Here is a 23,224-nt window from a genome sequence, read left to right on the forward strand (position 1 = left end):
CAGCTACTGGGGAGGCTGAGATGGGAAGATCGCTTGAGCCTGGGAGGTGAATGTTGTAGTGAGCTGAGATCGCACCACTGCACTTCACCCTGGGTGACAGAGTGAGACCCCATTTCAAAAAGAAAAAAATCACTCATACTACCCAAAGATGACTACTATATTTATAGCTTTATTATTTTTTGACTATATATAGAGAGACTATACATATGAGTTTTTAAAAATAAAAAGAAGATTTGTAACTTGTCTTTCCCTTACTGCCTGTATATGACTCTATTTTCATTTGACACATAATTTTAATGGTTGTATGATATGTGAATGTATTTATTTTATTTTTTAAATTGGCAGATAAAAGTATATGCATTTATCATACACAACATGATGTTTTGAAGTATATATACATTGTGGACTGACTAAACTTAGCTAATTAACAAATGCATTTTTTCACATAGTTATCATTTTTGTGGTGAGAACACTTAACATCTACTTTTAGCATTTTTCAAGAATCTAACATATTATTAACTATAACCAACTTGTTGTACAACAGATCTCTTGAACTTATCCTTCCTATCTAAATGAAATTTTGTATCCTTTGACCAACATCTCCCCAGTCCCCCACCTCATCTGCCCCAGCTCTTGGAAACCACCATTCTACTCTCTAGTTCCATGAGATCCATTTTTTTTTTTTTTATTCCACATCTCAGTGACATCACATGGCATTTGTCTTTCTGTGCCTGGCTTTTTTCTCTTAACATAATGTCCTCCAGGGTCATCCACATTGTCACAAATGGCAGGATTTCCTTCCCTTTTATGGCTGAGTAGTACTCCATTGTGTACATGTACCATACTTGCTTCATCCATTCATCTGTTGATGGACACTTAGGTTGATTTCATATCTTGGCTACTGTGAATAGTGCTGCAGTCACCCTGTGAGTCTCTTAAACATTCTGATTCCACGTCCTTTGAATATATACCCAGTAGTGGGATTGCTGGATCATGTGGTTAGTTCTATTTTAAATTTTTTTTTTTTTTTTTTTTTTTTTGAGACAATATCTCGCTCTGTCACCCAGGCTGGAGTGCAGTGGCACGATCTCGGCTCACTGCAAGCTCCGCCTCCCGGGTTTACGCCATTCCCCTGCCTCAGCCTCCTGAGTAGCTCGGACTACAGGTACCCGCCACCTCGCCCAGCTAGTTTTTTGTACTTTTTAGTACAGACGGGGTTTCACCGTGTTAGCCAGGATGGTCTCGATCTCCTGACCTCGTGATCCACCCATCTCGGCCTCCCAAAGTGCTGGGATTACAGGCGTGAGCCACCGCGCCTGGCCTATTTTAAATTTTTTAAGGAATCTTCATACTGTTTGCAATAATGTTTGTACTAATTTACATTCCCACCAACAGTGTGCAAAAGTTCCCTCTTCTCTACATCCTCACCAACATGTATCTTTTGTCTTTTTTATAGCAATCATTCTGACAAGTGGGAGGTGATAACTTACTATGGTTTTAATTTGCATTTCCCTGATGATTAGTGATGTTGAGCATTTTTTCATATGACTGTTGGCCATCTGTAAGTCTTCTTTTGAGAAATGTCTATTCAGTCATTTGGCCATTTTTAAATCAGGTTGTTTTCTTGCTATTGATTTGTTTGAGTTCCTTATCTACAGTCATGCACTGCATAATGGCCTTTCAGTCAACCACAGATGGCCTACATGTATGTTCCTGCCTCCATATGCTTGTGTAGATAGTCTTCCTTGGAAGGTCTATCCTTCCTCCTCTAGGCCAATCTGAATACTGGCATTCAGATCATGGCTAGAAAGAAATGAAGATGTGTTCCCACAAGATTATATTTTTACTGTACCTGTTCTATGTTATCATTGTGTTACAAATCCCTACAGGATTCAGTACAGTAACATGTTCTACAAGTTTGTAGCCTAGGAGCAATATAGAGCCTAGATGTGTAGCCTATATGTGTAGTAGGCTATACCATCTAGGTTTGTTTAAGTATGTTCTATGTTGTTTGCACAAAACCGCTACCTCACAATGCATTTCTCAGAATGTATCCCATTGTTAAGTGATGCATGACTATATTTTGGATATTAATCTTGTATCAGATATATATATATAATTTGCAAATATTTTCTCTTATTCTGTAGGTTTTCTCTTCACTCTGTTGATTGTTTCCTTTATTGTACAGAAGCTTTTTAGTTTGATGTAATCCCATTTGTCTATTTTGGCTTTTGTCGTCTGTGTTTTTGAGTTCATATCCAAAAAAATCATTGTCCAGACCAATGTCATGGAGCTTTCCCCCTATGTTTTCTCCTAATAGTTTCACAGTTTGGGGCCTTCCATTTAGTACTTCAATTCATTTGGAGTTGATTTTTGTATATGATATGAGATAAGGGCTTAATCTCATTTTTCTGCCTGTGGAAATCCAGTTTTCCCACTATCATTTATAGAAGAGACTGTCCTTTTCCCATTGTGTGTTCTTGGTATCTTTGTTGAAAACCTGTTGGCTATAAATATGTGGATGTATTTTTGGCCTCTCTATTCTGTTCTGTTGGTCTATGTGTCTGTTTTTATGCCAGTACCATGCTGTTTTGGTTACTATAGTTTTGAGGTGTATTTTTGAGCTCAGGTAGTATGGTGGCCTCCAGCTTTATTCTTTTTGCTCAATATTTCTTTGGCTATTCAGGGTCTTTTTTGGTTCCATATAAATTTTAGGTGTGGATGTATTATTTAACAAACAACTTGTTATTGAAACAGTGCTTCCATACTACCTAAAACAATGTTTTAACTTACTGGTGTACGATCACTCCATTGCCATGATCCTTGTAAATCTGGGCTCCTTTTATTCAAACCAATCCACAGCCAACGCTGGCCACTATGTAAAAAGCAAGTGTTAAAAATACGGGGACAATGCTTGGCAAAAATATTTAGCACTCACATGTCTAAAGTGCGTTACTAATTGAAAAGCACAGTTTCAAGCAACATAAAGAAGTCTTTTGAAACGAAACTAAGTCCTTAATATGGGGTAGCTACATAAAAAGTACCATACTTTTAAAACTACATTTTAAGCTGTTTTCTTCATATGAAAGGCAAAAACCATTCTTTGAATTTTAAGAGGAAAAAAGACTTTTACTGTAGTGCTTGAATATTAAAGAATATTTTCAGATACACTCAAAAGCAACAATGGCATTTCTTTAAAGTGTTTGTCTATAACACTATCAAATATTCTTCTTTAAAATGCAGAACTATTTGGCTAAATTTTTGTTAAACAATAGTTGAAACATAGTTGAGTTCCTACTACCCACCAAGTTTAAAGTAAACAAGAATGTGAGTATTGCTTATGTGCCAAAGAAATATACCAGAAAAATATATTAAGTAATCATTTAAGTGATTATGCTTATCATCTATAAGTATCATACTTTTATGTAAAAGGCATTGAGCTAGGAGCAATGATGACACAGAGAAGTTTAAGACCTACATCTACCCTCAAATGTAATATGAAATAGAGATAAGATATATATGAACAAAAAACTAAAGACCATTTATGAAAGCTATCAAATGAGTTGTACACATTTTAGATGATACAAAAGTTCAGAGAAAGGAGAGGTCACTGTGGACTGCAGAAAATGAAGAAAGACTTCGTGAGGTTGGTAGGACAAAAGATATTCTTCAAGGGATGGCTAACATTTCTTTCTAGACATGATCCGAATGCCAGTAATCAGATTGGCCAAGAGGAAGAAGGGTAGGCCTTCCAAGGAAGACTTTCTACACAAGCATATGGAGGCAGGAACATACGTCTAAGTAATCTTTCCCCTCAAATACATTTATGCTCTGGCCAGGGATAAATATACAGCATAAGTAGACGTGATATAAGCATAGAAATTTTTCTCTGCCTCTAACTCCATTTGAAAATATTTTCTAAAATTTATTACACTTTTGGGTGACAAATAATAATCCATATAATTTAACCTTTTTTGTTGGCACATGATATGTATGATCAGTACATGTGTGTATACATATATAAATGTAATATGCCTATAAGTATAATATAGAATACATTTTAAAGAAGGGGTAGATTTCAAATCTAAAACCAATGCATATTCTCAAGTTCAGCAGAATATATGGAATATATGGAACATATAGCTACGAGTCTACAGAGAAATATCATAAGTTCATTTTAATAAAATGTACTAGTGAATCAAAGGCTGAAACAAAGAATTTTAAACTAATTTCTTATTTTTAAATAAATAATTGCTTTTCTTTATTTCTTACCTTTATTCAACATTCCCTCATATTTTAACAACAATAAGTACTTTTTCATCTTTTCAACCTCAAGGTTTTTGACTTAATGCAATGGAATATGAATGAGGACTGTCCTGTTTTGGTTTTCATTGTTATACTGTTTTCTTCCACAGAGAAAGATCCACCAATTTGTGGATTTAAGATATATCCAGTGGAGACAATCAAGTCCAGTTTAAATTTAGCAGCTAAAGAGGAATTTGCAGTTTATGCCTTCTGCTCATCAGAGCTCTCTTACAGGCTTCTGAGTGTATCAGACCACCCGAGTGCTGGATTTCTAAACCACAGGGTCTAGACAACTGGCATATACAGCACAGTTAGAGCCAGACGGCTAAAATAGAGAGGGAGTTAAGTATTCTTCCTCATATTTATTTGGGGGAAATAACTTCATTTCTCCCAAATCTTTGCATACTGTATATTTGGGCCTGGGGAATTCGTGTAGAATTTTGTGTTTCCCTAAAGTAAGCATTAGCTATTTTATCTTCTTTACACAATCCACAATACAACCAGGAAGACAATCAAAGATCATTTGTCACTTGCATTGCAGAGGCTCCCACTGGCAGCCTTTTTAGAGGTTTGTCCTCAACTTTCTAGGCTCCTTAAGCCCTTACCCAGTCTTCTCTCAGCTAATAGCTCCCCTTCCTTCCACTTAGAAACATCTCTGCTTTCAAGCCCATTTCTGGCTCCTTTACTGCATCTCAGAGGACAGTTTCCTAGAGAAGAGTTTGCTCGATTGTCCAAAATTTCTAATCTCCACTACTTTCTGAAACTGAGTTTCATTTGAACACAGAAATTTACAGATTTCAGCTTCATTTTAAAGAACTCACTAACATGTCATAAATACAGAAAATAATAGCTACGTGTATGTATTTTTTTTTTTGTGCGGCATCAGAAGTGGAAAATATTTCCTCAATTGTAACTCATTCCTGGTTTGACCTAGTTGAACTGTAGGAAGATAAAGGGAAGAAGAAATTGGCTATCACATTAATCATTGCACACTTCCAATGTTAATTTTAGAAAATGTGAAGGAAAAAATTGTACCCGATCATAACCAGGGAATCAAGTCAAACTGAGATTCCCTCTTTCTCTTTACAAATTCCTGGTACTCCAAGCACTAAGTATATGGTTTTAAAACTACTGGGTTATGAAAAGATTGCATAAAAGGTTAATATGTGTAATTGTGTTAAAATTCCTATTCTCAATCAAATTTCCTGCTGCATCTGGTTGCTAAGGAAAAGAGTATCTCAGCCATAAGCCCCAATAAATACTATTTGATGAGGGTGCTTATTCTACAAAGCCTTAGATTTATGTCTAAATCCATTCATGCCACATCACAGGAGGCAGTGTACACAGCAGCAATGGCATCGCAAACAAGGCTTTCTTCTCTAATCCTATGGCTATTTCTGCCCTACAATGGCTTTCCCTGTTGGGCTACCATTAGGAGTTGCAAAGATCTTAGAGCCTTAATGATTTGGTGCACCATGAATCTTTTTCCCTGAAATACAAATAGAGATGTGGAACTTAGATTGTGAGAGGTACAGCAGTAATCTGACTTAACTCCTTGGCATGCAATACACAATTTGGGCAATAGATATCTTGCTGAGAAAGGTCAATTCCTGCAATAAAAACCAAGGCATCAAGGAGTATGCTTTAGAATCGTTTTCTAATATAAATGGGTTTGCTTCCTTCTTTCCTTTAAGCCATAGTTACAATTTTGGTTTTAGAATATGTTCTGTAAGCACAGCACAGGCAAACACTTTCTTTATTATGGAGAAGTTATTAAGCAAACAACGCAGTATGCTTACTATGGCATTGTGTTAGCTGCTAGGATCCAAGTACAAATAAAACACAGTTCCTACGAGTGAAGGGATTATGGAGATTTGTTTTTTCTCTGTGCTGTTCTGTTTTCTAAATTCAATATACATTATTTTTATTAGAAAAAAATTAAACATAGTACATTCTATGGAAAACAGGTTTTGTAAAAGCTATATGTGTAGAGATGTAAGTAAATGGAAAGGGTTTACATTAAGTGTTTACTATGTTTATAATCAGGAGCTAGGATTTGAGGCGAGTGAGTGCTTCATTATCTGTTTTTATCTTTTCCAAATTTTATACAATGAACTTGTATTAATTTTTTAAAGAAGGGAGTGCTCAACAAGTGTGATTCAAAACAAAGAAACAAATCATAAAAGTTTCCTTTCATGTTTTGTTTCCTGGTGTAATTCATTCTGTATACGGATGCTCTTAATGGTCATTTCTATCACATATGATGTTCCAAAGTTTTCTGCTTATTGTTTCTCACAAATATCTACAACCTCATTGCTTAATACTTATCCACGGCTCTTCGTTCCAGTTAGGGTTACTAACCGCTTGCTTGGAATCTAGACCTTATATCAGCATTTTACTTAAAAATACTTTACCTGGATAGTATGATATTGTCTGTGTCAAGCTTGAAATCTAAGGGCCGTTAAGTTGCCCTGCTTGAAACTTACATGTCAGGAAGTATTGGTGGTGTATTAGAAAGGCCATGCCCCACACATATATACCATGGAATACTATGCAGTCATAAAAAAGGATGAGTTCGAGTCCTTTGTAGGGACATGGATGAAGCTGGAAACCATCATTCTGAGCAAACTATCACAAGGACAGAAAACCAAACACTGCATGTTCTCACTCATAGGTGGGAACTGAACAATGAGAACACTTGGACACAGTGTGGGGAACATCACACACCGTGACCTGTCATGGGGCGGAGGGATGGGGGAGGGATAGCATTAGGAGAAATACCTAATGTAAATGATGAGCTAATGGGTGCAACAAACCAAATGGCACATGTATACATACGTAACAAACCTGCACATTGTGCACATGTACCCTAGAACCTAAAGTATAATTTTAAAAAAATGCACATGTACCCTAGAACCTAAAGTACAATTAAAAAAAAAAAAAAAAAAAAGAAAGGCCATGCTCCAGAGGTGGCCATCATGAGGACTTCCATGATCACCAAAGTCACACTGGAAGCTTTGGTCATGAGCAGAGTGAATGTGAGAACTGGGTTAATGTCGCTGAAATCGGAAGCTTGTTCATCGGCATGATAGTAGGATTGGGCTCTCATTGGTGAAATATAAGTTATTTGAGATGCAGGGATTAGCTAAAATATTTAGAGAAACTCTCACACTTCTCAAGAATATATTAGAATTTTGTGAGGCCACAGCCTGTATCTTAGTAGGGCTTGATTCTAAACAATCCCACATCCAGTCATTGGGTCCTGTGACTGTGACGGCCTGATACTCACTACAATGGGAACAGAATGCTGCCACATCTGCTCAAGTAAACCTGTGCAAGGTGATAGTTAAAACACCAAAAAGGACAGATTGCTGGGATGTTGTCAAGCTTACAAAACAGGTTGTATAAGATGTTTTGTGTCTGCTTCAATAAATGTTTGCATAGCAAATGTCTGTATGTATGGAAAATTTTGGTCTGAATTTTGTATTTGTTATAATCTATTCTCAAGGTTGAGGGAATAGCTAACACTCACCTCAAAAAGAACCCGAGAGTTGGTATTTAGTATATACAAATTACCTTGGGTCAGTCTGCAGTGAAATTTTGTATATTAATTTCTAACACTAGACAATGATGTCTAGAATACCTGAGATTCTATGACAGATGCTTAATAAATAAATATTTATGGAACACAGGTATTGTATTTTATATTAGGTTTCCAGTACACTGTAGTGAAACTACATTCTCTAATGAGAAAAACACAGCAGAAGCTATATTAGAGCAAATCTGGGCCAGGCACTGTGGCTCACATCTGTGATCCCAGCACCTTGGGAGGCCAAGGAAGGTGAATCGCTTGAGCCCAGGAATCTGAGATTAGCCTGAGCAACATGGAAAAACCTGTTTCTACAAAAAAAATACAAACATCAGCTGGGTGTTGTGGCATGTGACTGTAGTCCCAGCTACTTGGGAGGCTGAAGTAGGGGGATTACCTGAGTCTGGGAGGTTGAGGCTGCAGTGAGCTGTAATCACACCACTGGACTTGAGTGACAAAACAAGACCCTGTCTCAAAACACAAAACAAAACAAAACAAAAAGCAAATCTGGAAGATATGGAAATTTCCGAAGAAAATATTTTATTCATTTATTTTTTAGAGACAGCATCTCTGTTGCCCAAGCTGGAGTGCAGTGGCACTATCTTGTCTCACTGTATCCTTGAACTCCTGGGCTCAAGTGATCCTCCTGACTCAGCCTCCTGAGTAACCAGGACTACAGGTGTGTGCCACCATGCCCAGCTAATCTTTTGGGTTTTTTTGTTGTTGTTTTTTTATAGAGACAGGGTCTCCCTATGCTGCCCAGGCTGGTCTCGAACTCCTGGTTTCAAGCAGTCCTCTCACCTCAGGCCCCCAAAGTGCTGGGATTACAGGCGTAAGCCACCACACCCAGCCCAAAGAAAAGACTTTAAAAATTGCTCAAAATCTTACTTCCTAGAGATATAATAGCCATTACCCTTTTTGATATATTTTTGAAGTCTAGTTTTAAGTGTAAATAGTATATGCTTTACTCTGATAATTTATCTTTTCCTCTGCTTAATATATATAAACATTTAGACATTATAGTATTGTTTTTATCTTAAGGTGCAGGAGATGAATTTCAAACCAAGATTAACAATAGTGATGATATAGGGATCCTTACCTTTTTCAGACTTTCAGGGAAATGCACTTAACAATGCTTCATCATTAAGTGTGATATGGCTATTAATTTGAGCTACTCTTCTATTCTAATAAGAATTTATATATTAGTTATATTTATTAAATGTAAGTGTATATTTATGTATTAAACCAGGAATGAATAGTGGATTTTACCAGATGCATTTTCAGCACCTATTAAGATGATCACATGACTTGTGATTATTAACTCAATTGCTATTTGAGTACATATGAGACAAGCACATAACATAAGCAAGGGAAGTGGGGACAAGAAGTAATAAATTAGAGACCATGGCAAATTGGAGAGCCATACCCATTTCTGGAGGCCACCAGCTACTCAGTACTAACTTATTTGTTGCATAATGAAAATGTTGCTAGTTGCTTTAATTTTTAAAATTAAAAAATTTTTTTAGAATTTAATTTTTAAAGGATTTTTATTAGAATTTCACAATTTTGTAGTATTTTGTGGCCCCTTCCTCCCAGGAAAAGAACATTATAGTCTTAGAGCTGGATAAGTACTAATTGGCAAGTTTTGTTTTAAGTCTCTTTCAAAAGCGCAGACTTTATTATTGAACAAATTTGCAGACTCGCACTTCATCAAAACTGAAAACGGGCTGGGCGTGGTGGTTCATGCCTTCAATCCCAGTACTTTGGAAGGCCGAGGTGGGCGGATCACCTAAGGTCAGAAGTTCGAGACGAGCCTGGCCAATATGGTGAAACTCCTTCCTCTCTGTATATATATGTATATATGCATGTATATGTGAGTGTGTATAGATATAAATACACACACAGGCACCTTGTTTTTGTTTTTTGTTTGGTTGTGCTTAATGACTTAAGATCAAACTCCTTTCCTGGCAAACAAGGACATTCCAATTTCATATCCAAATCCCATTTTCTAGCTAATTTGTATGACTCATTTCTCCTTGACCATATCTGTACGTTCTGGTCTCAGTTCCTTTGCTTATGTTCTGATTTTTTTCTGGCTCCTTCTCCTTCTCCTATCTTGCCTTTTGAAATAATACCTACCTTCCAAGAATCAGCCTTCTTTATGACACTTTTCCTGGTTATACTCCCGGAAACACTCCCTCCCTCCTCTGAATTCCCGAGGCCCTTCCTTGCCTATGTTCTAGATTTTCTGCCACACATTGCTGTTGGACTTTATTAAACAAAGGGTAGGGAATACATTTCATTCACCTTTAGATTCCTCATAGTGTCTGCATATTAAGAGTGCTTGATGTTGCATGACTGCTAAGCAACAAATGACCTTTCAGATAATAAAACATGTCCATTTTTTTTTTCCAACAGGGAGAGAGGGTAAGGACGTGCCGATTTTGAATATCTAGAGGACATCAAATTCAGCATAGAAATTCTCATTCTAAAAGCATTACCTGAACTGGTCTGTTAAAAAGTGAAGAAATTCCTTTATTTCATCCACACGGCTGAAGCTAGAAAGGTGTGCTCCAAGGGCTTGGCAGAATCGTTCAGCTTCCTCCCAGTTCCTCTTTCTCACAATTCTTTCTGCATGGAATACCTTAGCAAAATATAACGTTAATTTGTTTTCTGGTATAATCTTAAAGTTTCACAGTGTTAAAGTCAATTACTGTCACATGTGTGGGCCCCTGAAATGAATTCTGAAAGGTGTAATGAAGGCACAGGTAAATGCACAGATACTGAGACACAGACTAGTCCGGCTGAAAGTGCCAACTCAACTGAGGGCCAGCACAGATGCCAGTCGCTGTGGTCAGATGGATGGCCTTCCTCAGCCAGACTGGGGAAGTGGTCCAACAAGATCCATGTTCTCCCGTATTCCTAGGATCTTGAAAGATAAAATGAACCAGTAGGCAAGGCTGTAAACGATACATATACATGCTTTGGCAGTAGGCTTTGGCAAAGAAATGTGCTAACAATAGAAATTTTGAATATAAGACACTGTGACCCACACAGAAATAGAACTATGTTCTGACGAGGAAGAACCAAAGAGCAGTCTGCACTAGTGTGTGAACATTGACAGAAAGTGGCAAAAGTAAACCTGGAACTTGGGCTGTTTCAAAAGAAGAAGAAAGGAGAAAAAGAAAGAAGAAAGAAGAAGAGGAAGAGGAGGAAGAAGAGATGATGACACAAGGACAGGCCAAATTACATTTGTCCCAATTTTTCAGTTCCTTGTAATATAATTGGATGGTCTTGCCACAACCCCCTGGTGGGTGGAGTACACTTCTTTGTCCCTTGGCATGGGGCTTGGCCATATGACTTACTGTGTTGATGGGATATTAGTGGAGGTAAAGTGAGCAGAGGCCTGAAATGTGCTTATATGGTTGGCTTGCCTTCTTGGGCTCCAGCGATATACCATGAGAATAACCAACCCCTGCAAACTGTTGCCCTTTCAGCCTGAGCCCTAGAATGAAGGGCTGGAGCCCAGCACAGCTGACCTGAAGTTGGGAGCAGAGGTCACCGAACTAGATCAGTCAAACCCTAGATGGCCTGGAGATCTGTGAGAATGTGAGGCTATATGTTTGTTGTCATAGCCACCGAATTTTGGGGTGGCATCTAATGGTTTGCTTCTGGGACTAGCTGACTGATGCAGACCCAAATATATAAATATAAATACATATATAAATATATATATAATTTTTTACACTATAAACAGTGCTGGAGCTATCAATTTGACAACAAGAATTAGAGCAATATGAGGATCATAGGCAGAGCGGCAGTATGGCATATAGTATACCAACTTACTGGGAAAAAAAGACTTTGGGAAGGAGCCAGTTCTTGGGCCTGCCTTTTCGGGTAGGACACGTGCAGGGTGTGGGGCTGACCACCTCATGCCAGAGGTTCGGCGACGCCCTGCCAAGGACTCTGTGCTCCAGAGCACTTTAGTTAGGTTACATAGGACTATGGAGAAGAGCATAATTTGTACAAGGACACGAACTAGGATAGTGGAAAAATAACTTCATTAAAGGATAGAATGAGAATGTCACTTTACCTTATAACAAGAAAGACTTGTGGGGAAACTCTGCCAGCCTTCAGGACAGGGGTCATCAGGCTTAGGGGCTGCTTCTTCAGGCTCAAGGGGTCCACTCATTTTCTTGCAAATTGAAAGTGCTTTGAAGCTTCTGCAGTCCTTCACCTCCCACTTTCCAAGAGACTTTCCAGTAGACATAGCCACGCAGCCGCCCGGGGAAGCTGGGATTGAAGTGGAAAGCTCAATTAACAATTAAAATGTTAAAGTTCAAACATCTTCTAGTGTTCCTACTCTTTATTTCAGCCAAGCTGGGGAGAGAGAATAAAAAGACATGGAACAAAGAGAGGAAAGAAATGTGTTGTTCAGAATAATAATGATAGGTGTTTACTACTTGTAAAGTACTTTTTGAAAAAGATTAATCCTCACAACAAACCTATAGGGGGGATTCTATTGTCATAATTTGAGGTACAGTGAGAATTAAGTGACTTGTTCAAGGTCATAGAATTAGTAAGTGGTTGCCCCCAGGATTTGTGCCCAGGTGGTCTGTTTCTAGAGCTGTACCCTAAATACTATTGCTGCTTAGGATAGTGGTTCAAATTAGCTTAACAACTTTGAGCAGTTTTTAAGCAACCTAGTAAACCTCAAAACACAACTCTCCCAGATTCTGATCCAAAGGAAAAGCTGGTATAATAAAGATAGAAGGAGGTATGTGGTAACATACATTTGTTTGCTGTTTATTTTATGACAGTCATAATTTTATGTATTCATAAGAGTATTAAAAGTATGAAATAGTATTAAAATAAATAATGCAAGATAGCCTCCATAATTCTTACCCATTGAGAATAATGGAAGAAAACACATTCAGTTTTGATAAAAGGTTAGGAAGCAGAGAGATGAAAATGTAAAGAGCCTCACATGGGCACTTTGAGATTTTATTTGAGATTTACACAGAAAAGATTTTAAAAACTCGCACTGGTGCTTCTAGCTCTGAGCCATTAGATGGTGGTTTGGGAGAACTAAGTTTTTGAACTTCTTTCACTGGATTATTCTCAAGGACATAATAGGGAAGACACAGCCAGTGCTTCTGTGTATTTTTCCATAGATAGCCTCCAATCCTGAAGATCATCACATCCCTCACATTTCAAAAGTAAGTGAGGAACACCTTTGAGAGGAGTGCTGCCTTTCACTAGTCACAGTATACTGCTACTTTAGTGCAGCACACCAACATGGCACATGTATACCTATGTAACAAACCCGCATGTTGTGCACGTGTACCCTAGAATTTAAAGTATATATATAAAAAAAGATTAAGACACTCACCTGGCTCAAGAAAATTCCAGTTGGAAAAGGTTACAGACCGCCTTGTTCCACCAACAGTTGCCCAGTTATACTCGCCACGAGAATCTGCATCTCTCAGGCCAGTCCAGAAGTATTTTCTTAGAGATTTATCATACTTTTTCATCAAATCATTTAGGTATTCTTGCTCAAATCTACAAAAGGAGAATCAAATTGGCAAGTGTTTCACAATGATTGACTCTATTTGAAGATGCACCTTTTTCTTATGAAGACTGTTTAGCAAAAGAACTCAGAGTTGAAAGTTTCTGAGTACAAGTTGACTGATGGTCACACCTGCTAGTGATAGTCAGATTGCAGTTTGTTCCAAAAGGGACCTCATCCTCGTAAATCTTGTAACAGGTTTCTCCATGTCTCTTCCAGCCCTAAATCAGAGGAAAAATACTGTCAAACTGTTTTCCAGACTTGATGGTGTCCCCGTCTGTCAAGCATGTTTCTGTTACATTGATAGCATCTTAGAACATGTGGAAATTGAGGACATGGCTATTGAATTCACACATGTGATGGGGGTGGGATGCAATTTCACAGATAACTTCCACAAGACTGTGAGCCTGTGTCAGACAAAAGGTATGGGTTAATTCTCTTTATCCTTGGAGGCTGGCTCATCATAAGAGTATAATAGTCACTGGATGAATTATTTTTGAATATTAATAATATTAGTGGGGGAAGTAAAGTCATCGGCCTTGAGGCTAGTAATTCTACAAATATTTATAGAAATTTTCAAACTTCTGCTTCTGTAAGAAGCAATATGCTGTAACTCACTGCCTTCTGGCTTGTTCTAACACAAATGAACAGAAACTAGTAGTTTCCTCAATTTTATAAGTCTGAATTATTTAAGTCTCAGCTACCATTTCTAACCAAGAAGTTGTAACACTGCTTGAGAAAATTTACATAGGGATTTCACCTACCTCATTTGGAGGACACATCTTATCAGAACTTGTGTCGTTCAGTTTTTCTCCCTTTCTCTTGCATACATATTTTAGTTTCTCCTCACATGATTGGACTTTCCACTGACCTAGCTTTGAAAGGAGACAAAAACATTTGCTTGGAAAGGAAATTATTTACCGCATATTCAAAACTGAACTCACAAAAACTACGAGAGAAAGAGAGAGAGAGGAAGAGGGAGAGAGAGAGAGGGGGAGAGAGGGGGAGAGAGGGAGAGAGAGGGAGAGGGAGAGAGAGAGAGAGAGAGAGAGAGAGAGAGAGAGAGAGAAAGAGAATTAATATAAATGAATTATCAAATGTGAGAACACACTGCTAGAAAATGCTACTCAACAGGCCTGCAAAGCGATGGCTCACAACCAGTTACCTCAGCATCACCTCCAGGTCACATTGTGGATAAATTTCATTTTCTTATAAGAGTACCAATAAAACCATCAAAGGACACTTAGTATAAAAGCTGAAGAGAGAAGAACTCAGCCCACAGTTTCAGCATTCTAATCTTCTTCCCTAAGGCACAGCCAAAGTTTGAAACTATTTTTTTTTAAATTATTTTTTATTATTATACTTTAAGTTCTAGGGTACATGTGCATAACGTGCAGGTTTGTTATATATGTATACTTGTGCCATGTTGCTGTGCTGCACCCAAGTTTGAAACTTTTAGGCACATCATCAACCTCCCTTTCTCAGTTTCCTCACGTGTAAAATGATGACGGTGGCTAAAATAGCTATTCTCCACGAATTCTAGGTCAAAAGTTTCTTTCAACTCTACTTCAACCTGGACTTCAAAATTCTCTCTTTCAAATATGCTATTTAACATTAATTTGCTTAATTGACTAAGTCACTTTGCTTTCTTCGAATTAAATTTTAATAAGACGATTGTGATAAGGGTCAGTTTTGAACACTGGAATGCTGTCTAGGTATGCCATCACTTCACTCTTGCCCATGGGAACCCCTTTCCATTTCTGATGTTCTTTTAAAGACATGTTGGATATCATTTTGAATAGAGCTTCAAATGTGACACCTTTCTAAATTTCTTTTAAACACACATAATATTTATTGCTTCCACTTAAGTCTCTTTAGATGTCTAAGTGACACAGTCACTTTCAATAACCAATTAGGAGTCCACGGGAAAGTGATACAAACAAAACATAGAGGTACATATATCTTTTCTGCTCAAGACACAGCCTATTTTGGATTATTAAGGCTGAGCACTCTATAGGAGTAAGATGGTTTCTGAAAGATGTTAGGCCTAATTTTTAAATAAAATCATTTTTTCACTTTTCAAAGTAGTATCAATATAAAACAATCTGAACATGAATTTGGAAGATGGGATTTTTCAGGTTAAATTGTGGTTAGCCAAATATCACATTGATGGCAGAAAGGTGGGTGGAGGCCCTGGTCCTGAGAGAAAGCAGGTTGCTAGAATCAGTCTGGCACAAGAATCTGAGTTCTAAAGGGATTCTCTGTATCTGTTTGAGACCAGAAAAGATGCTCTCAGATAGGATGTAGGTTGCTTACTTAGTAATTGCTTTTATTTACCTTTTTAAAGTAACTACCAGAAAGACAATCTAGACTTGAGATTATTTTTTGCCAACCTTTGGCACCAGGGACCAGTTTTGTGGAAGACAATTTTTTCCACAGAGGGTGGTAAAGAGGATAGTTTTGGGATGAAACTGTTCCACAAGGAAGTGCAACCTAGATCCCTTGCATGTGCAGTTCATAATAGGGTTCGCCCTCCTATGAGAATCTAATGGTGCTGCCGATCTTACAGGAGGCGGAGCTCGGGCAGTAATGCTTGCTTACCCGCCACTCATCTCCTGCTGTGCGACCCGATTCTTAACAGGTAATGGTCCGTGGCCCTGTACCCTGATCCAGAGGGCTCTTACCTTTTCTTTTCCAGCTTATACACAAACTTCCCAACCAAAGAAATCTTAATATTATCATTAAGTGAAACAATAAGAATATAAAGAAACCGTAGGAGGTTTCCTACCTCTCCTAAGTAGGAAACACAGTTAGGCGTCTTATTGTAGGGAACATTTGGCTCATTCTCATCCCAATATGTTAGGGTAACTTCAGTACCATCTGACCACTGAAATAAAGTTGGTATATTTATGTTCTTAAGGCCTATCCATACTTCTTCTTTGGTATCTAAAAGAAAAATGTTTTATTTCTTTGGTTTTGCTCAATTACATACTTTAATATTTATATTGTTATACGAATTTTTACATACTGATACGGAGTTTTAAGAGCCTTTGTAGTACTCTTAATTTGGTTACTAATATGTTGATAAGACAGGCAGGTTGGGTAATGAAGGCTTTTTAAGTCACTTATGCCAGTAAAGTACACGGGTAGAACATCTGCAGGCTGAGTGTTCCTGATATCTGGTGTAGATAAACTTTGCTTTGTGGGATGAATGAAATTCTACAAATACAATCATACATATCCCAGTTTGAACAGAAATACTGTCCACTGCTGCCCTGGTATGACTCTGCTGCCTTCACAAGTGAAACAAGGAGCACCAGGCTGGCACTGAGTAGGTATCTACTCTTGGCTATTATTAGTGAATTCTAGGAAGAGATCATAATACTGTCAGTCTAGTATATTTTCCTTTATCAGTATTTAGCTTTCAAGTAATTACAAAAGTGAAGTAATTATCACTTAAGTTTTCTGAGCAACTTAAATAAAATTTAGCTCATGAGAAGAGGGAGATCATTCAACCAATGGTAGTACTGTCAAATTGGTTGCCACTAGGCACATGTGGCCACTTAAATTAGTTAAAATGAAATAAAAGTAATAATTCAGTTCCTCAGTTGCCCTAGCTACATGCCAACTGCTCAAAAGCTGCATGTGGCTAGTGGCCACCATACTAGACAGTGCTAATTGTAGAACAGTTCCATCACCAGAGACAATCCTATCTGACAGTGCTGACCTGTGGGATCAGACTGTAAGCTTTTCATTCCCACCAAGAGTCTAAAACCAGGGATACTTTAAAAAGCCTTAAGCCTTTCAAATAGGATATTTTTAAAAACTTACCCTCATTATGGAGTTTTGTGACCACCACCTCCACATCTGCTAAAGAATGAATGCTGATTAGGTCACCACTGAAGTCTTTGCATTTCGCATGTGCCTTATCCCAGGAATTACTTTCATTTACCAGCAGATAGCAAAATCCATTATTTGGCAGCCAGCCTGCATCACAGCGGGTATCTGAGTATGTCCAGACATCTGGGGGAAAAGCAGCTATTTATATTCCAGTAAAGATACATCTATTTGAATCAATAACATTGCAAATTATTTTTTCTTGAATAATGAGGGTCCTGGAAAACTGGGGAATGTGATGTCAGATGCTACAGTGACATGAATTCATGTGATGCCTATCACATAAATGAGGTATATATGGCATCGCAGGAATTCCCACTGGGATTCAGAAAATGATGTGACTTTAACGTGCTTCAATGCGCTATATGGCTGAGCACAGACTATTAAAGGGTTTGGACACAATCAAGGGAGAGATTGCCCTTAGTCCAAGTAGACAGTAGAAAGATGTGCCTTAAGTCAGTTTCTGACAAATCTTTTCCTGGGTATGGAATTTGTTAGGTTTCCCTCCAGTCTCTGTCCTTGAGAAGATTATAAGAGGGCGAGCCTCGTTTTCTTGTATGGTCAGCTTAGCAAGGGGATGTAGATTAATGCTCACTGTTGAACAAAGGACAGGCAGAGATTTAAGGGACAGAATAAGACGTTTATATACTTCGCATCCAAGAGACGGCAGCAATGGAGGGAAAGGGCAAAGGTTACCCCTGCACTTCTTTCCTTCCCTCTGCTAGACAGATGGACCTCACGGAATTAGTGATTCTGTTTTGACCATGATAAAGCTCACAAAGGTCTAATTTTTCCAGATTAGAAAAAAATAATGACGTATAAAACCCTACAGAATACTTCTACCCCTGTTAACAAAACCAGAAAGTGAGTTGGTTACTCAGACTTCACTGATTCAGAACCATTTGGAATATCTGTTGTAAGAATGCACAGCATCTTAAAAATGTGGACAGTTTGTTTTCTTACTGAAGGATAAAGTGATTCAGATTCAGCTAACCTCTTACACTTGCAAGATAACTCAATTAACTTTAATATTCTGAAATAGCATGTATTATTGTTATATTTTATAATTATGATAAAGGAACACAGGAAAAATATCACCCACAATGGAACTTAATGCAATCATTTTCATATTCTAGTCTTTGTCTCAATGAATATATATTTTTACAAGATTAAAATGATAAGTAGGAATATCATTTGGTTTTGTTCTTTGTATTTTCCTGCTGGCACAGTTATTTTAGTAAATGCATATTATTCAATCATGTGGAAATATCATGATTTACTTAATAATTGCTACTGCGAGATATTTACTTAATCTATCATCAATTGCTCTAGCTTATTTTCATTTGTGCTGGCTTTTCTATTATGCCTTTTGTTGTATGGACTAAATGCGGTTTGAATCAACTTGGAAGACAAATGTTCATTTCCTCTATTATCTTAAAATATCCCCTTACATTCTTTATTTTATATCTAGTTTTTCCTTAAAAATTGCTCTATGCTCCTTTTTAGATGACAAGACATTTGGATGCTTTATTCCCTTCACTCAAAGTTCCTTTTAAAGCAGGACATTTAAAAATCATCCTTTCCCCTTGATATGGTTTGGCTGTGTCCTCATCCAAATCTCACCTTAAATTCCCATGTGTTATGGGAGGAACCTGGTGAAAGGTAATTGAATCATGGGGGCAGATCTCTCCCGTGCTGTTCTCGTGATAGTGAATAAGTCTCACGAGATCTGGCGGTCTTATAAGGGGGAGTTTCCCCGCACAAGCTCTCTTTCTTTGCTTGCCACCATCCATGTGAGATGTGACTTGCTCCTCCTTGCCTTCCGCCATGATTGTGAGGCCTCCCCAACCATGTGAGACTGTAAGTCTATTAAACCTCTTTTTCCTCCCAGTCTTGGGTATGTCTTTATCAGTAGCATGAAAATGGACTAATACACCCCTCCAGTTTTGAGTATTAGTTTCTCTCATTTGGTGAGGATGTAATTAAATACCAGGTATACATCAGGCCCTGTGCTTGACAGTCAAGGCACTCCTCTTCTCCATTCTTTCAAAAACTCCTCACACCCTTCCACTCCTCAAAAACTTCAGCTGTTCTTATGTCTCTTTCATCCCCAAACTCCCTGGAAAATCCCCCTCATTGTACACATTTTGTCCCTCTGCACCTCTCCTTTTTTACTTGATTTTTCAAGGCAAAGACCTGCCTGGCAGAGAAGGACAGAAGAGGGCCGGGTGCTGTGGGGCACAGGGTGAAGAAGCCTGGGATTACTCCTGTGTCCACAGGCTTTGCCTTGTTACGGAGGCATGCACAGTAGTGGTTCTCAGACTTGAATATGCATCAGAACCACCTGGAGAGCTTCTTAAAACATAGATTGCTGGACCCCATCCTCTAGTTTCTGATGTAGCAAATCTGTGGTGGGCCCTGAGAGCTTGCATTTCTAATAGGAAGAGGTGATGCTGATGCTGTTGGTCTGGGGACCACCCCTGGAGAACCGCTGCTCTGGAGAAAAAAGAGCCACACACGAACAGAAGTATATTTCCTATCTCGAATATCTCTGCCTTCTTCTGGGCAAGTACATCCTTTTATTTAATATTCTTTATTACCTCAACCAAAGCTTTATTCATATATGGTTGATAACATCTAACCACAGGGTTAAAAATCAAGTACTTTTCGGTACTGTCAGTATCAGGAGAAGGAAAGGTGGAAATGGATGTCGGAAAAGATTTACTTGTTTTCACAAAACTATGATTTTAAGACCTATTTGTATAAGCATGTAAGAAAGATACCTGTTAACTCCACCGTACTATTTAATGGTTTCCTGCAGACATAGGGAAGTTGAGCGTCACAAGAAAAGCTCTGCCACAGACCAGACTCAGCATCCATTCTTGCGCAGCTGGAGCCACCTATAGTAGGTGCACTGGGTCTGTCTTAAAAGGGAACATTTTTCAAAGCATTAGAGTGAGAAAGTTAGGGCCAGGATGGTGGTCATAAAGAATAATTTGTATTCCTAATTTTATGCTTTTATGGAAACTCACAGTATAGTTAAAACTTAGCTAAATTGAAATGTATAAGCCTCAATGAATAATTATGTGCTTAAATATGTCTTTCTTCTAAAATATAGGATCTAAGGGGAAAATATTATGATACATTGTAGTTAATTTTAAAAACAAAAACTTTTTCCTTAAATGACTTCCAGGTCATATTCTATGGTTAGTAGCTCTTAATCTGCTACTCCATAAAATAAAAATATTAATTTATCATTGTCATGCCATTAAGGCCTTGAGTTAAAGATTAAATTATCTTTAAAGATTCTATTTAGTGAAATAATAAAAGTATTACTTCATTTGCTGATAAGGAAATTTAGTAAACTAAATTAACTAAAGTGACTAATTGGAATTTTATTGCTCTTAACTCAGTTTTCCTATATGTGTACAGAGCAGTTTTATACTGAAATCAGTGTTAACTTTAGGTTCTACATTTGTCGTAAATCAAAGATTTTATTTTATTTTTCAAAATTGTCTAATCCTTCCTTTGGGGAGAAAGTCTTTTGGCTAAATGGCATTTTGTTTGTTTTATTCCCTAAAAGACTCTCTTTGAAGTATTTATTTGTATTAGAAAATACAACCATGATGTTGTCAGTACTTGCATGCTATAGTGGGGAGAGACCCCAGGAGTTTGAAAATGAAGGGATATGTCCATATTAGAGTTAAGCTGCAGATGAAACACAGCATGGGTGAGTCACAGCCATGCCAAGTCCTTTAGGGACACAGAATGGCTTCTGGGCCATGTGGTGGAGCTCCTTCTGCTCTTACATAAAAATGCAGGGTTGTTCTAAAGGTCTAAAGGTTCAAATGCCCAGTTGTCCATGGTGTGGTTCAGCTTGGCAATAACAGTATCACAATTAAGAATGGTTTAGGAAGAAAACATTCTTCTGAGAGGTAACGATAGTAAGAGTTGCCAAGATGTGAAACTTTTCTAAGCTATTGGTGAGTGAGAAGCTTTTGCTTTTTTGAAGATTTGTTCTGTGCAGAGGGGTGGGGAAGGAGCAGTTACCTGGATCCCAGTTGAGAAAGTTTAATGGTTTGTGATCTGACCATTCCCAGCCTCTAGCAGAGTATAGCTGATTTAAACCAATCCAGAAAATTTTAGCAATGCCTTCTTTTTCTGTAAGAATTAAAAAATTTTAAAAAGTGACAAAGTTGCCTAAGTTATTATCTAAATTAGACTTATTCTACTAATAACAAACAAATGTGCAGACCTTGATTGTAAGGCAGCAGTCCCTGTAGGAGGCTGTCTATGCATCAAAGGCAGGCAATGCTAATAGACAAAAGTCTTCAGACTATTGAGAAACCCAAAGGCTGATAAGTTAATTCAATTCTTCTCTCCTATTAGCTTGTCAAATTCGCTTTCATCTAAGGTAAGAACAGAAGCTTCTTAGAGTAGCTGTCTCACTATCTATTGTTAATCCTCTTATATTAACATAGAAGACTTATCAAAAGCAGTTTCCATTGTACTTCTAGATTTGGAAGATCTGACTGGATTCTAGACCGACAATTTAAATTCATTAGGCACACATATTATTTGCCAGGTTCTAGGGATATAAAAACTGAAATGACAAAGTCCCTGCCCTCATGAGAATTTCAATCTAGTAGAAGGAGACAGACATGGATCCCTCAAATGATCAAGTTTTTCTGGGACTGGATCAGAAATATGTATAGCAGCTGTTTCATAGATAATGAAATACATATATATGACTCATGGCTCTAGGTCCCAAAGGGTCCAGTTTAGACTACAGATACAGAATGAGAGTCACACACGTGCACACACACACATGCACGCATGTGCATGCATGCACACACACATGCACACACACGTGGTACAATGGAGATAGATCATTCAAATTTATTATTTGATGACCAGATGCTATCAGCAATTAAGAAAGATAGAAGGTGGGTGGATCACCTGAGGTTAAGAGTTTGAGACCACCCTGGTCGACATGGTGAAACCCCGTCTCTACTAAAAACACAAAAATTAGCCAGGTGTGGTGGCGTGTGCCTGTAATCCCAGCTACTCGGGAGGCTGAGGCAGGAGAATGCTTGAACCCAGGAGACGGAGGTTGCAGTGAGCCAAGATCATGCCACTGCACTCCATCCTAGGCGACAGAGCAAGACTCTGTCTTAAAAAAAAAAAAAGAAGGAAGGAAGGAAGGAAAGAAAGAAAAGAAAAGAAAAGAGAAAGAAAGAAGGAAAGAAAAAGAAAGAAGGAAGGAAGGAAGGAAGGAAGGAAGGAAGGAAAGATGGAAAGCAGATATAATTTAGGTAGTGAGGCCAATTTCTGATACGCGATTCAATGTGCATTTGCCCACAAAAAAAATGGATGCAATCATGTTGGTATGGGTTCATGTATATTGGAAAAAGAATGTGCAAATGATGGTAATGATTTTCGATACTGCTTAGGAAGTCACTACTCCTAGATCAGTATTTACACATGGTAGTTTTCAGTAAAGGGGCACTTAATAAAAATTTCTTTTCCAGATTTGGATATTGTGAGTTTTAGAGGTTAAAACACAGTTTTCTTGGGTCTTGGGAAACCAATAGTCATAATTAGGCATATTGATATGCCTAAGAAGCTTTCATACTGGAAAAGGAACTTGAAACATTAGAAACAGATATACTTCTAAAATTAATGGTATGTATTAAATATGGGGCATGTCTGGCCAGGAGTGGGGTGCAATAAGGCCCTTTACCATATTACCTTACTTTCATTAGTTATTAAAGAAAACGGATGCATAAAGAATCATGCAACATTTGTTCCTCCAAATGCATCATTAGATTGTTTAGTAGGATGTTGATTGTCACACTTCGGCA

At 37.9% G+C, this 23,224-nt stretch overlaps 1 protein-coding gene across 5 annotated transcripts in view; it reads right to left on the reverse strand.

Moving 5' to 3' along the window:
• Positions 1-23,224, reverse strand: part of LY75 (lymphocyte antigen 75) — a 97,577-nt gene that overhangs the window by 57,157 nt on the left and 17,196 nt on the right. For 4 of the 5 annotated variants that reach the window (XM_031651811.1, XM_031651812.1, XM_031651809.1 and 1 more), the window contains 10 exons: positions 21,411-21,521; positions 20,144-20,284; positions 17,295-17,486; positions 16,252-16,409; positions 14,228-14,338; positions 13,596-13,684; positions 13,287-13,456; positions 11,988-12,187; positions 10,396-10,538; positions 2,794-2,875 (listed from right to left, as the gene is read on the reverse strand). In XM_031651811.1, the coding sequence (XP_031507671.1) occupies positions 2,794-2,875; positions 10,396-10,538; positions 11,988-12,187; positions 13,287-13,456; positions 13,596-13,684; positions 14,228-14,338; positions 16,252-16,409; positions 17,295-17,486; positions 20,144-20,284; positions 21,411-21,521 (1,397 nt within the window). Of the gene's footprint in view, positions 1-2,793; positions 2,876-10,395; positions 10,539-11,987; positions 12,188-13,286; positions 13,457-13,595; positions 13,685-14,227; positions 14,339-16,251; positions 16,410-17,294; positions 17,487-20,143; positions 20,285-21,410; positions 21,522-21,615; positions 21,718-23,224 lie in introns of those variants that run through there. The other variant, XM_031651813.1, reaches the window with a different exon arrangement.

Source organism: Papio anubis, chromosome 10, assembly GCF_008728515.1.
Source record: "Papio anubis isolate 15944 chromosome 10, Panubis1.0, whole genome shotgun sequence".
Classification (NCBI taxonomy): domain Eukaryota; kingdom Metazoa; phylum Chordata; class Mammalia; order Primates; family Cercopithecidae; genus Papio; species Papio anubis.